Here is a 15,125-nt window from a genome sequence, read left to right on the forward strand (position 1 = left end):
AATTCTGTTTATTTTCTCGTATTTTTTTATATTCAAACCCGGAAAGTCGTTTTCGTGACGACATGGTCAATGCGTAATTGTATAATATTATAACAAATATTGAATGATTTATAAACAAAAAATAATATACAAGTTTNTGATTTATAAACAAAAAATAATATACAAGTTTTTAGATAGCAAAAACTACCAATAATTAAAATATCTTTTTTTATAATCTACGAAGTATAAATAAAATTAAAAATACTTGAGCTCTATTAATCTTAGCAAAAACAATCAAATATAATAAATACCGATTATCTTTTACTTTGACATCGTCTTAAACCGTATTCCATATGTTGTTCACCGATGGACGATTGTTGAGAAATGAAATTCAGTAAGATAAAAATTGGTCTAAACTCTCGTTAAATTCGACAAATGTATAACGCACAAAATAAAAATACCAACAGGTGACGGTCGTTTTTCTCATTATCAGTAAATAAAATAGGTTTTTGGGAATACCGGCCACACGGGTAGTGGGCAATAATCTAAAAGGTATATATATATATATATAGTTATAAAAGTATTCACTATAATATAGTGTATATATGTATAGTTATATTATAACTATGCACTGATCAATCGTAGTCACAACAAAATAGCGGAATTAATACGATAACAGTGTAGACATAAAATATTAATATTACTTCATTTTTTTTTCGACGATTATTAATTTAATTTTGCCGCCTCAATATATTTAAAATATTTTGCCGCCCTAAAGCAATGCATGACTTGCTTGTACCCTAGCGACGGGCCTGATGATACCGACTTATGTGTGTGTGTAATTTTAGCTTCGATGAGAAGGTATTAATTTTACTAAGATGTGTTTTTTTTTATTTATTATTTATTTTTTAATAATTGATTTATAAGATAATATAAGTTATTACGTAATCCAAAAAGGCGCCCAATTACTTAATACGTAATCAAAAAGGCGTACAATTATCTATAACACCTATATACGTATGTATCCAAAGGGACGCACAATTACTTATAAATATATATATATAGTTGTCGCGTTCGCTATCACTATCTACGCCAAAAAAAAAAGAAGACTAACAGAAAAATATACCAGTTCAGGTGAACGTCGAAAACGGAACAGAACGCAATATCGATAATCNATTTTGCCGCCTCAATATATTTAAAATATTTTGCCGCCTTAAAGCAATGCATGACTTGCTTGTACCCTAGCGACGGGCCTGTTAATAATGCATTATTAATAAGTGCTTTAAATAAAAGACAAGTTGTTATTTTTTTTATTTAATAATTATTACCTACATTTAAAAAAAACCGATAACAAATTTAAAAATAAAAACATAAGATAAGGTAGCAATAGCCTGCTTGACCATCATAATTAAAACACCTAATTCCACACCTAATTGATTTTTCATAAATTCACAACTAGTGAGAGAATCAGAACTCAGTAGTTTAGCCAGTTCAGGACAAAACTTTGTTCTAATCGTCACATACTTCCCAAAAATGTGACAGATAAGGTGTTGTCATGAGTAGCGATTGAACGAGTTGAAAATAAGAAGACTCGAAGTCAACAATTTAATAATAATTCGACTATAATTTATGCTAAATAAAAACTTAAAAATAGTATTCTCTCGTTTCATCGTTTCATGGACATCATTCGAAATAACTTTTATTCGATTATATACATTTCAAGATCAAGAAATCATTGTTTTTATAATAAACGAGAAATCATTAGAAATAATCACTCGATTATAGAATAATCAATATTATTTAAAAAATCAGAATATCTCGATTATATAATAGATATGATTTCAATAATCGAAATATCTCGATTATGCCCATCACTACTTAGAAGGCATTAGTCATTCAAGAGATGCCGTAGCCCCAAATAATTAAGAAAATATATGTATTTTTATACAAAACTAAAATTTAAGATGAGGCAAAAATCCATTTAGCACTTCCAATTTTTTTCATAAATGAACACCAATGTATATAATGTATTCGATTTGATGCTCGTCAACCATTGGTTCATAACTAAAATTTAATTATTTATTTTAATATTAAAAAAGTTTAAGGTGTATTTTTTAGTATGATGCCAGCATTTTACAGTGATAGTTTGAGGTGAGACACGGATATTGTTATTTTTATCATTTCCGGGCCTTGCTATTCCTCCCGTCAAAGTATAAAAATGTCAATAACCACCTAAATACTGGTACAAAAGTTGTTATGGACTAATAATTTTCTTAATTATATCGTTATCTATTAAATAAACTAGTTAATTATGTTGCCATTTGAAAAAATAAAGTCGACGTCATTATAAGCTATAAAGAATGAACACAAAAAATACTTCATTATTGATAAATTGAAAAAACATATACCTTAAAGAAACCAAAAAAAATTCTGAAGGTTATTTTTATTTTTTGATCAATTAAATGAAAACTGTATGTACATTGTGTTTAGATCTTAATCACTCATTACAAAACCAAAAGAGGATAATATTTCGAAAACGATCTTATATCCATTTTGAGAGTAACCTAAAAATTAAGCATGATAATTAAATTTGAAAATGTACTGTTTATTATAATAAATCGTAATTAATGCTATATTTTTAACGACGAATATGAGATCTTCTCCAAAATATTATTGTTTTGATTTAATAATGAGTGTTATTACTCTAAATGCAGTACATAGTGTATAAAATGCATTTTTCACACTCGAAAATTGGAAACACGACGTCCTCTTAATTTTTTTAACTTATCCTATCTTAATTACAGACATACGTTTTTACGTTCTAAATTCTTTCCCAATTTAATTTTTAATTTCACTAATTGCTCAAAGCTCTATTTTTATCTATATCATTATAAATTTTCAAAACATTAAGAATCCAAAACATTTTTATGAAATAATTTTTAATAAAAACATTAATTAATCTACTGCAAATTTGTTTATGATAGAAAGATACACTAAAATTTAATTATCTTTAACAGTACTTTATATATTTTAGAATTGATTTTTATATACAATTTTATATTTGTACACATAAGTATCATTTAAGTTTTTTAATTACGTACTTGAATAGCATATCAAATTTTATGTATTAAAATGGAACTTATAATTCGTAAATTTGAAATAAATAATTAGATAGGTTAGTTTGACATTTTTAATACACAAGTTGATTTGACAACCAAATATTGTAATTTTGTCATAAAGTGTGCCTATGAAAAATTCGAAAAAAATATGATATTTTTATCAAAAATTTTCTATGCACTGTTATGTGCGTTAAACACATCTATATATGTTTGAACAAATTCGGACATTTTTTTGAAGAGTGTAGGTACATTACAATATGTATTAAGTGATAATTTAAACTTATACCGAAATTGTAATTATCTTAAAAAAAGTAACCAATTACTGATACGACCATAAGTAAAGTAAAATTTAAAGGGTCTGGATATTGATGAAAAAATATTTTCTTGAAATAAATGCATATGACTCATCATTTTTAGGAACTTAAAAAAGTATGAAGCTTTTCCAAGATTTCCAAATTTCCGTCTAAAGTAATGATCATGCATAAAAATAATAAAATGAAATCAACTATAGTAGGATAATGTCATCTTTTGATTTATATCTAAGTAGTAAAATTTGAAAAAATAATTATTCTTATAAAAACAAATAACTTGTTATTATTTTAAAATATTTTTATATAATACTATTTTATTTACCAAGGAGTGTAAACATTCTTTTTTTTTTATTTATAACTTAATTGTTTTGGTCGTGAGGGATAATTTAAAGTAAGTATAATTATGAAAATAAGTATAATTTAAACAGTGTTAAATTCTTGTAATTTTTTCTCTAAAGTATAATATTTTAATTATTGAATCGTATACATAACCCATACATTTATTAGCATTGGTATATTATTTTTTGTCGAATAATATAGGCTACTTAAATATGACACAAAGAAGTAACATATTTGCTAGACTTGTTACCTCCATGAGGAACTTACTTAAGAAAAAGCCTAAAACTGAAATCAGCACACCTGTAAGTGTTATTTTTATGAAACATACAAGTGATTCAAAGAGTAGTGAAGCTCAACTTACACCAGAATCACCTCCATCAATACCCTCAAAAGTACAAGTATTTATGGATAAGAAGGAAAATGGTTTGTACTTATTTTGTATACATATAACCACAGTTTATAAGTTCTTACACATACATTATTTTTATAATTTTCTGAAAAGACTTAGTGCAAATTTATTATAAAATATTACAACGGCGCGAACAAATTTTTTGAAAAACATCAAATTTCTATACATTGTTAGTTTAATACATTGCTTAAATGTAGATTCAAGTAAAAATAAAGTTCATTTAGATATTAATGACTTCAAAGTTACTGGTACAAAATGTGAAATGAGCAAGCCTCGCCTTGGAGGAACCGCCTATTTAATCCTCCACGCCAGATAAGTATATTAAAATGAGGTCCGCAGTTCATACAAAATGTATTAATATATGAACCTCATTTTAATTGCACCCTTTTATGAAATAAGAATTTAGTTAACAAGAACGATATACAGTTTACTCAATTTAGCTTAGATTCAGGAAAGACAGAATCACTATTCAAATCATTTTTATTTTTAATTTATTTATTTTGCACAAGTGTTTTGAGTATTACAACTAAAAGTTATTTAATATGCTTAATCACCACACCCAAACCCATCGCAAAATATTTGACTGATATTAAGAATTTTTACTATATTACTATTAGCTAAATACTATTTATTCGATGTATTNGTCTACAAAATATATAAGAACACAATTTTTACTATATTACTATTAGCTAAATACTATTTATTCGATGTATTAGTGGGAAATTTTATTTAGTTATTTTTTAGTTAAAATAGAATATTTTAGTGCGCCAAATATATTTTATAACACCAAATTGTATAGATCTTAACAAACACAAAGGCACTCTAATATTGTAACTGTCTATATAATTCAATGACGCTGTTCCCTATGCAAATGTAATGCATATTTTGAACTAAAATGTAAAATTTTAATAAAGATCTTTGAAATAATATTTTCTAGATAATTGCTATAAATGAATTGAATGAGTGATAATAAGTATCTCTTATTATTCCTGGTTTTATCAAATTCTCTTATTTTATGTCAGAATTGAAAATTCTACCTTTATACAATGAAGTTACTATTAAAAAATAAAAAACCTGTTGCCTAATTAAAGGATTTTAAAAGAGCCTAGATAATCGAGTGACGTCAGTTTAATAATATATTATCTTTAATCAACCAACCCTATTTAGACAATACTTGATAATAATTCTTAGAAATTAGAATAAATATTGAATATATTATGTTGTTACATCATAATAATTTTTATGTTTCAAAAGAAAATGAAACCTTGGAGTTGATTTTTGAAAAATTGACTAAAACTTCAGGTAATATATTTTGAGTTAAATAATTTGTATATTTTTTATTTTTATATTAACATTTAAAATTTATTTAAATTTTAAGTATTAAATCGTATATACAGTTATTAATATCATTGATGTAGTCCTAAATAAGATTATGAGTACTAGTGTCATTCAAAAACTATAAATAGGGGATGGATAGTTATAAAATTGATTTTTGTTGTTAAAAGAACAATTTTTTTTACATTGTACGACATTTGGTTTCATTATAATTTTTTTATATTATCTTTTTATGTTAAAAAAATTACGACTAAATAAAAAATTATCAATGTTATTTTTAATTTTTCATTAGTTAAGTGATTCATGATAAATGTTCACTCTGTATATGTTCCAACTATAAAGTGTCCGTTCTGTGGTAAGTTTTTTATTAAATTTTTTTATTTCCGCAAAAAAGAATTGTGTTATTGTACTTTAAAATATAATAAATTATGTAGTATTTAATATTTTATGAACTGGATAAACGTTAATATATCAAATACGATGTTTATGTACCCGTGGACCTAAATATTCTTTATTGTACCGTCGACTACACTACTAATTTATTATCTTAATGTTTCCTTAATTTATACAAATATTTCAATTTGTAGACGAAGTTCGGACTTTAAAGTCAGAAATAATCAAACTAAGGAAAACTGTTGAGTATATCATAAATAATGATAGCAAACCAAAAAAACGCAAAGATAAGAAAAAACCGATGAACAAAAAAATAACTGAGTTCGTAGGTTTACAGCAAAGTGGAGGTAGCTTCATATTTTTTCATTTTAAGAGAATCGATAATTAAGTTTATACATGCAAATAAAAAATGGTATTTGCATTAAAAAAAAAAACAACAATTGTATGTAGATAATTTTTGGGTGAATTAATTTAAAGAAATGTTTTTGTTTTGAAACATGAATTTTAGAATTTCAATTAACCTTTAAATGGAGCTCAGTGTTGATAGTAATTATTTATAATTAAAATTTTTATCTCAAAAAAATTATAAATACTTAATTTTTTTACAAAAATTGTAAAAAATTTACAAATTAAAAATTTAAGTTGTTTTAAAAAATGAATAATTATTTATAATATTATATAAAAAATAAAATATTTATTATCATCTATGGCCTTTATTACTGAGACTTAAAAAAAAATATGATAAAGAGTAAATATAAGATTTCTGTTTAATTTAATAGTACAATTTACTCATTATAATATCAGCATATAAACCAAAACACTCAAAAAACTGTTTCACCCGGTCTCTTTAAAATCACTCAGTAATTTAAAAAATAATACTGTGTTAAATACATATTTAATAATTCGAAATCTAATTTGAACCAATACTTAATACTTGATAAATACAGTTGTAATATAACAGAGAAAATATCAGTATTCTAGAAAGTAAGAAAAGCCCCCTTTATTTAAGGGCATTTTAGGTCTTATTCTCTGAATTCCCCTACCTAAGCCACTATAGTTAAGTTATTTAGTTATATAACTATTTTTAAAATGAATAAATATTTATAGAAATTATAATTCAATCAATAATATGCGAATGTATTTTCAGAATTCATAAGATAAAATGTTTAAAAAGTATAATAATTTTAATAACGATGTATAGATATTATAAGATAAACTTAAATACGATTACTTATAATTATGTAGGAATTATTATATTTATATATGTTATCTACGAATAAAAATGTTCCAGATATCATTCCACCAGCTCCTCCACTACATCAAAGTTTGATGGACGAACTGAAATGTGATGTGAAGTTGGAGGTAATTTTTTTAACAGTGAATAATTGAGTATGGTGCAAATTCTAAATTATACCTTAATATGCGTAAACCAATGATCAAAATAATTTCTTAAAATTTATTTTTTCTGGCAATTAAAAGTTACTCTGATTTTTTTTAATGATTTTATACATTAATTATTGTATAATTCGTGTGATTTATGAATAACTTAATCATAAATTATTGATTTTATTGTTAAACACAAATGTGTGCTTACAGTGTCAAGTTACAATTACTCGTACACCTATACATACTGAGTCAGAAGAGATATAATTAATCCATAATTATACTTAAAATAAAATGCTTAAAAAATTCTTATAATATTATATTAATATATTATTTAAATGTTTAATTTTTTCCTTTTATGTAGTCGGTGAAACCAGTGATCAAAGTTATGGAAAAGCCAAAGACTGATGATCAAGAATCAGACCAATTGGTTATTGATATTCGTCGAGCTATTAGCATTCGTCGTACAAGATTTACGATGAGCAGCAGCAGTAGCTCATCCTGTAATGACGATTATGATTAACAAAATAATGTATGTGGAGTTTAATGAGAACTTATCTCATAAACATGCCTCTAATTAATTTTTTTTGTGAAAAATAAACTGTTTTTTTGCTTATCAACTAGTTTTGTAATACAACCATTTAAGTTGCTTCTTTTTTACCTGATATTTTGAGAAAAATATGTTCAGGTTTATTTAAAAAGCTGTTTACATCTTGAAAATTAAATAAATTTTCATTATTAGGTAATATATTTATTTAACTGTAAAAAAAATAACATAATTTACCAAAAACTTTTATTTACCTAAATATAAACATTTTTCTACGTAATTGATAAATATATATATATATATTAATTTAAAAAAATTATAAATTAAATGGCATCAACAAGTTTAAATCTATTATGTTGTGGTTCAGGGATTACATTGAAAAATTTTTTATAAATAGTTTGTCCTTTTCTTCCAGTATATATCCTTTGTATCCACGTATGATCCCACTTTGGATCAATTTTTTCACATGATACAATAACTTTACCAGCTTCCAATGCAAATAATGTACCATTACGTCCAAATCCAACCTATAATTGTATAAATAAAGAAAACATCTAATATAAAATATCTTATACTTACATGTAATCCTGGATGAAATCTTAGATTCCTCTGTAATACCAACATAGTTCCTGCATGAACGTGACATCCTTCATTATACCTTATTCCTCTATGTTTTGGTCGAACGCGACCTCCTGTATTAGCTGTACTTGTACCAGATTTCTTAGATGCATGACGTATTTGAATATGACCTACAGATAAAATTTTTTTTTATTAATTTATTACAAAAATATCTCTAAAGGAACTTTTGTTTTACTTTTTAAAACTATAATCTGCATATTGTTTTCTATAAAACTTAATTGAAAGTAGAAAGCACATTTTTGTTATTTAAACTTAATTGTTTTTATTAGTATTATTAAAATTGTTATAATTTAATAAATCCAATAATTATTTATTTATATTTAACATCCTTTTTGAAAGTTATTGCTTGTGCCAAACCTACAGAATTACCTACGCTAAGGCAACAAAGTCTAATCTCATACATGTACCCCAAAACATGTTGGGTCACTGAGCTAGATAAACGGCATAAATTTTGTTTAATTAAAAGTTCTATATTTATTTCTTAACACCTTTTACTAAGAAATATATCAAACCTATTTGGTTTCGAATTTTCTAACTAATGAAAGGCAATTATATTAAGGAATAGGTAACAGAATTAATACTTTACTATAAGGTTAAATATTGAAAAAAAAATAGATATATAACTTACTAAGTGAACGTATTGATGAAATTATATTAGAAAGTGAAAACTTGTACATATTAAAAATTATTTTATACAAAAGACTTTATTGAAAATTTTCTAATTACTACTATATTTAAATAAATAAAAATTAATAATATATTAATCGCTCATTTCAAATGTAAAATAATAGTTAAAACATTTCATGTATTTGGATCTTATTATAATCAGTTATAGTTTAACATGTATATATTATTTTGATTAAATGATATAATAATTTAATGATAAGGAAATATGATATTCTTCCAAGAAAGACCTATACAAGGTGATAACAAAAAAGTGATTAGTTCGGAATTCAGAAATATAATTCTCAAATAAATTCTAAAAAATTATTTCATCTTTATTATTATTTTATTCTCGGATTAACTAAATTATTAATAGTTAAAAATGTCGTCAGTCATTAATTTAATTAGGAAGAATAATGTAGGGATCCTATTTAAGTACTTGTCAATGAACCAGTGAGTAGTATATTCTTCATAAGCTGAGCTTTAAATTACACTTTATAATTTAATGCAATATGTTAAAAATTACTTAATTAAATTAAATTTATAGACACATAAGAAATGCTTCAAAATGGTATCCAGGTGTGGAAGATATGAAAAAATTTGAACAACCTGTTATGTTTGTACCTGAGGAAGCAGGTGATTGGAAAGTTCAAGCTTGGAATTCAAATATTCAACCTGTAGAACGTGAAGTTAAGAATATGACCATAAATTTTGGACCCCAACATCCTGCAGCACATGGTGTGCTTCGTTTAGTACTTGAACTATCAGGAGAAGTATAATATTATTTATATACATTCAAAACTTGATATCTATTTTATTAAAAAATTGATTTTAGGTTGTCATTCGTGCTGATCCACATATTGGACTTTTACATAGAGCCACTGAAAAATTGATTGAATATAAAACATATACTCAAGCACTACCATATTTTGATCGTCTTGACTATGTATCAATGATGTGTAATGAACAATGTTATTCATTGGCTGTAGAAAAACTTTTGAACATAGAAGTACCACTCAGAGCTAAATATATTAGAAGTATTTTATTTTTATTTATTAATCATTGTGTGTAATTATTACAAAAGAATATACATTTTTTGAAAGTCTATAATTACTAAATGATTGTTAGATTATTACTGTATATTAATGATTTTAAAAACAATTGTATTCAAAATATGTATATTCTTTTAATATAAACATATATATATATATATATATATATATATATTAATATAATATATATATTATATATAAGATAAGATTAGATATATAAGAGTATTTTTATCTAAAAATATCAATTGGGTTTTAGCTCTGTTTGCTGAGATTACTCGCTTATTAAATCATATTATGGCTGTTGGTACACATGCATTAGATGTGGGTGCTATGACACCCTTCTTTTGGCTTTTTGAAGAAAGAGAGAAAATGATGGAATTTTATGAACGTGTTTCTGGTGCAAGAATGCATGCAGCATACATTCGCCCTGGAGGAGTTTCTCAAGTTAGTTTTCTAAATTTTTATTTCTTTTAAAAGATTTTTTTTTCAAAAATTGTAATTATCAATCAGATGGCTATGTTTTGCTTATTTTGTCCCTATATATTATTAATCATTTACATTATATTTTAGCTTCGATGTGAAGCTAAGGTATTGGTTTTACTATGATGTGTTTTTTTTTTGTGTCTGTTACCACTAGATGCTTGATATCTTTACCTATCATTTGGTATATTTTTTTTGTAAATTTGACCCTTTATCTGCCCACAGGGGGGGATTTAAAATGACAACTTTTTCACAAAAAATTAACTTATTCAACTTAACTTTTGAAAATGTTCTGGAAGATCTGACACTTTTATATATATCTTAAATTAAAGCTAATGTAATATACTTTAATTTGAAAAAAAAAAAATTTGACCTCTGGACTTGTCTTCATGGTGAAAATGGCTACCGAATGCTATTTTTGTGTGAAAATTCTTTTTTATTTTTTATATTTATATATAAAAATATATAAATTTTTTATATTTTAAACTTTATAATGCTATAACTTATTGAAAAGTGTATGGATCAACATAATTTTTTTATGAGAAATAATATTTTTTAATAATCCCTTTTTCATTCGACATACTTTATCTTAATCAGGATATTAATAAGGAACTAGCAGATCATGTAGCTTTTGGAATAATACACCAATTTTTTAAAAATTAAACACAATCTAAAGATTTGCATCGAAGCGTTTATTTTTGATAGTGATTTTAATCACTGTCAGATATCATTATACTTGATCCAACTATACCACGGTTCCACTATGACGCGACCCCCTTGTGCTGGGTTTTTTAATTTTTATTTATAAAAGATTGTACCTTAATATAACCTGAAATGTTTTTTTTTAATAATTTGAAAAACTATTAGTTTAAATTTATTTAACTTTTACCTATAGGATATTCCACTTGGTTTATTGGATGATATTTATCAATTTACATCAAAATTTGGTGAAAGAATTGATGAAACAGAAGATATGCTTACTAATAATGGTATTTGGATAGCTAGAACTCGAGATATTGGTATTGTGAGTGCAGAAGATGCTTTAAATTTAGGTTTCAGGTAAATATATCATATATTACATTTACAAGGGAAATTCAGTTGATAGTTAAATGTAATTTACTGACAAATTAATTTAAAAAATTGTATATATTTAACTAATAATTTATTACTATAATATGATAAAGGTAGATTATAATTTTATTAAAAAAAATAAATAAATAAATAAACGTTTTTGTAATTTTAATTTATAATAATTATGGGACTACATCACATTACAAAAATATATTGAAAAATTGATATATCAAATAATTAGGTAAAAATTATAAAAATCTGTTGACACATAATAAAAATAAATGAAACAATTTATTAACATATTTAATATTATGGTAAATATTAAAAATAAATACATTATGAAAAATAAAAATGTCAGTACTGAATTTATGACATTTAAGCATGATCTATTTGCTGCCGAGTTATTACTATAATTATCTAAATTAGTTTTATCAGTATTTATATTGAATATTTATATCTTGTGTTTCCTGTTTTTTTGTTTACACAAAAATATTTTTCCATAAACTCTAAAAAGTAATAATTTCATTTTATAAATTAAAAATAATCAAAATTAAATCTTAACCTTTAAGTACCAAAAAATTTCTTAGAAAGATTTTTAAATAGTGGATCATAGTATGAAAGTGGTACTGTGTTAAATAAAATTCTTTTGAATTCTTAATAAGGTGTTTTGAATGCTTTCAAGTTTTAAAATTTACCCTTGTGAATAGGAAAACTATAAAATAGTTATTGTATTCAACAATTTACGTGTAAATATTCCTACTTATACAACAAATTAAATAAAAAGGAAAAAAAGAATTTTAAAAAGAAATACTAATTATTTCTATTAATAAACACTAATGAATTATTTTAGTATTCATTTTATGTTTTAATTTTTAGTGGTGTAATGTTACGTGGTTCTGGAATCAAATGGGATTTGCGTAAAACACAGCCATATGATGCGTATCATCTTTTAGACTTTGATGTACCAATTGGAACTCGTGGCGATTGTTATGATAGGTAATATAATCTAATTTTGATTAATCCTACAAGTTTTCAATTTAATGTATTTTAGATATTTATGTCGAGTGGCTGAGATGAGGCAGTCAATTAGAATAATTGAACAATGCTTAAATCAAATGCCTGCAGGAGAAGTTAAAACTGACGATATGAAAGTTACAACACCATCTCGATCAGAAATGAAAGTAATTATAATATACTTAAAATAATTTTTATTTTCAGTTAAAATTAGTTTATTAGTTGGAATTACTATAGAGAAAATACATTATTTTTTTACTATCCACAAATTCCAATTATTTAAGAAAAAATGTTTCAAATGTTTTATACATAAAAGAAATACTGGAGACTGATTAAATATTTTAAGTTAAATTAGTTATACATAATAAATTATGTTCTATCAAATATTGTCTAACCTAATTAGTTTTTATAATTATATAAGATTCATAATTCACAAACTTTCTTATATTTTGTAGAATTCAATGGAAGCGTTAATTCATCACTTTAAATTATTTACCCAAGGCTATCAAGTACCACCTGGTGCTACTTACACAGCAATCGAAGCACCTAAAGGTAATACTTTTTATTTATTGAATATAAAATTAAGGAAAATACAGGAAAAATAAGAACCTCCTCAAATTTGTATACTGTTAATAAATTAACTTAAGTAGAGAAAGTATTGCAATTTTCATTTTTTCTTTTTAATCATTTTACTTCATCAGTTATCCAAATTTTTTTAAATTAATAACCTCTAGATTCTAAAATTTTTAATTATTCAATAAATTTGTTTTTTTAAATACCAAAAAAATACCTATAAATTCAATTGATCAAAATGTAATAACTTATCCTTAAGTGGGATACGTTGTTACATACCGGGAGTAAGTTGTTACAGTATTTATTTTCTAATATATTATTTTGAAATAGCAAAAAAAGTGATTCTTATAATAAAATATTATGGTAATAAACGCTTTATGAATTAAAATTTTATAGATATAATAAATGAAAAATAAAATTTTATTTTATACAATTTTATTATTTTTCTCAAAAAATAAATTGTGTAGCATTTTTATATTTATTTATAAACATTGTCTTTAGCTTCAGCGATCTTCCAATCTAAATAAAATAAATTATACTAATATTATTAAATTAACCAAGCATTTTTTTTTTTTATTAATAAATATACTATAATAAATTGCTCCTATGAAATTGAAACAATAGCCTCATATAGAATTTTTTGTTTAACGTTTGTATTATGTTATCATACAATAATACTTATATGGTTTCACAGAAAAATATCACACCTTATATCTTTGTTTTAACAAAATTTGATGGTATTAATTTATGTATGAAATTATATGATATGCAAAGCGCTATTAAAATTTAATATTTAAATATTTAAATTGTAACAACTTACTCCTGCTACAACTAGCTCTGTTCTCCCTACACTTTATTCATTTTTATGGTTTTAGGTGAATTCGGTGTTTATTTAGTATCTGATGGATCATCTAAACCATATAGGTGTAAAATTAAAGCTCCAGGATTTGCTCATCTCGCAGCTTTAGATAAAATAGGAAAAAAACATTTCCTTGCTGATATAGTAGCAATTATAGGTATATATGAACAAATATTTTTATCAAATGACTGAATTTTAACAATAAATATTTAACAAATTCTAAAAATTGTTTAGGTACTCTGGATGTTGTATTTGGAGAAATTGATCGTTGAATTCTATTTAATTTAATTTTAAGTAATAAGTTAAAATTCTTTACTTTTTTTTTATGTTGATAATTCATAAACAACCAGTCATAAGCTGTATATACAGTTACAACTACTTTACAAGAAATGTATTGTAAAAATGTATGTTACTTTCTATCTTAAATAAATACATTTTTGAGTAGTGTTTACTATGATATTTATTAAATTGTACTTTTTTCAATTCTATTATTCATTTAAGGGTTATTTGAAATAAATTAAAATTTTACAAAAAAACTTTGCTATAGAATAATCAAGTGGTATATTATAACTTAGTACTATTGTCATTTTTTTTTTAAATATTTTTGTTATCCATAATTGAAATATTACTCATGTTTCTGGATATATCTGAAATCATATTATTTTTAGAAACAAATTTACATACATAAAATGCGTCATTTGTTTTATACTTATTATTATTTTAAATTTGTATTATTATGTATTCTGTAGTAACCAAAATATGTTTTCTAAGGCCTGTGGAAACTACCTTTTTATAATTTGGATAAAAATAAGGTGTAAACCATTTTTTCAAGAACAGTAATTTTTTTTCCAATGTTAAATGTTTTTTTTTTACAGCAGCAGAATCAGTGGCAATTCAACATATTATAGATATGTGGGATTAAAGGAATTTTTTAACTATTTTAAATACTATGTTTTTTT

General features: G+C 24.0%; 3 protein-coding genes across 3 annotated transcripts; 2 read left to right on the forward strand and 1 right to left on the reverse strand.

Annotated features, from left to right (window-relative positions):
* Positions 1-3,698: 3,698 nt before the first annotated feature.
* Positions 3,699-7,884, forward strand: LOC126902894 (uncharacterized). The gene is made up of 6 exons (XM_050680583.1): positions 3,699-3,800; positions 3,950-4,171; positions 5,412-5,459; positions 6,080-6,232; positions 7,177-7,247; positions 7,633-7,884. The coding sequence occupies exons 2-6, from the start codon at positions 3,961-3,963 to the stop codon at positions 7,789-7,791; spliced, it is 642 nt and encodes a 213-aa protein (XP_050536540.1). The 5' UTR covers positions 3,699-3,800; positions 3,950-3,960; the 3' UTR covers positions 7,792-7,884.
* A 160-nt stretch (positions 7,885-8,044) lies between these two features.
* LOC126902895 (39S ribosomal protein L27, mitochondrial) lies at positions 8,045-9,274 on the reverse strand. Its single transcript, XM_050680584.1, has 3 exons — positions 9,083-9,274; positions 8,395-8,564; positions 8,045-8,342 (listed from the first exon to the last, which is right to left on the reverse strand). Exons 1-3 carry the CDS (start codon positions 9,129-9,131, stop codon positions 8,139-8,141), a joined length of 423 nt encoding a protein of 140 aa, XP_050536541.1. The 5' UTR covers positions 9,132-9,274; the 3' UTR covers positions 8,045-8,138.
* Positions 9,275-9,380: 106 nt separating this feature from the next.
* LOC126902893 (NADH-ubiquinone oxidoreductase 49 kDa subunit) lies at positions 9,381-14,634 on the forward strand. Its single transcript, XM_050680582.1, has 10 exons — positions 9,381-9,570; positions 9,665-9,890; positions 9,953-10,154; positions 10,426-10,613; positions 11,545-11,708; positions 12,597-12,716; positions 12,772-12,901; positions 13,190-13,286; positions 14,183-14,323; positions 14,401-14,634. Exons 1-10 carry the CDS (start codon positions 9,500-9,502, stop codon positions 14,436-14,438), a joined length of 1,377 nt encoding a protein of 458 aa, XP_050536539.1. The 5' UTR covers positions 9,381-9,499; the 3' UTR covers positions 14,439-14,634.
* The last annotated feature ends 491 nt before the right edge of the window (positions 14,635-15,125 follow it).

This window comes from Daktulosphaira vitifoliae, unplaced genomic scaffold (assembly GCF_025091365.1).
Source record: "Daktulosphaira vitifoliae isolate Bord-2020 unplaced genomic scaffold, ASM2509136v1 Scaffold_3, whole genome shotgun sequence".
NCBI classification, from domain to species: domain Eukaryota; kingdom Metazoa; phylum Arthropoda; class Insecta; order Hemiptera; family Phylloxeridae; genus Daktulosphaira; species Daktulosphaira vitifoliae.

What these genes read in the sequence shown, in the direction of transcription:
- LOC126902894 (XM_050680583.1), top strand. Translation starts at nt 3,961, where the DNA reads ATGACACAAAGAAGTAACATATTTGCTAGACTTGTTACCTCCATGAGG. An exon ending in AAAATTGACTAAAACTTCAG is followed by an intron (nt 5,460 to 6,079) that starts GTAATATATTTT and finishes TTCAATTTGTAG; the next exon opens with ACGAAGTTCGGACTTTAAAG. An exon ending in AGGTTTACAGCAAAGTGGAG is followed by an intron (nt 6,233 to 7,176) that starts GTAGCTTCATAT and finishes AAAATGTTCCAG; the next exon opens with ATATCATTCCACCAGCTCCT.
- LOC126902895 (XM_050680584.1), bottom strand. Translation starts at nt 9,131, where the DNA reads ATGTACAAGTTTTCACTTTCTAATATAATTTCATCAATACGTTCACTT. An exon ending in TTCATCAATACGTTCACTTA is followed by an intron (nt 8,565 to 9,082) that starts GTAAGTTATATA and finishes TTTTATCTGTAG; the next exon opens with GTCATATTCAAATACGTCAT. An exon ending in GATTTCATCCAGGATTACAT is followed by an intron (nt 8,343 to 8,394) that starts GTAAGTATAAGA and finishes ATACAATTATAG; the next exon opens with GTTGGATTTGGACGTAATGG.
- LOC126902893 (XM_050680582.1), top strand. Translation starts at nt 9,500, where the DNA reads ATGTCGTCAGTCATTAATTTAATTAGGAAGAATAATGTAGGGATCCTA. An exon ending in CGTGGCGATTGTTATGATAG is followed by an intron (nt 12,717 to 12,771) that starts GTAATATAATCT and finishes AATGTATTTTAG; the next exon opens with ATATTTATGTCGAGTGGCTG. An exon ending in TGATATAGTAGCAATTATAG is followed by an intron (nt 14,324 to 14,400) that starts GTATATATGAAC and finishes AAAATTGTTTAG; the next exon opens with GTACTCTGGATGTTGTATTT.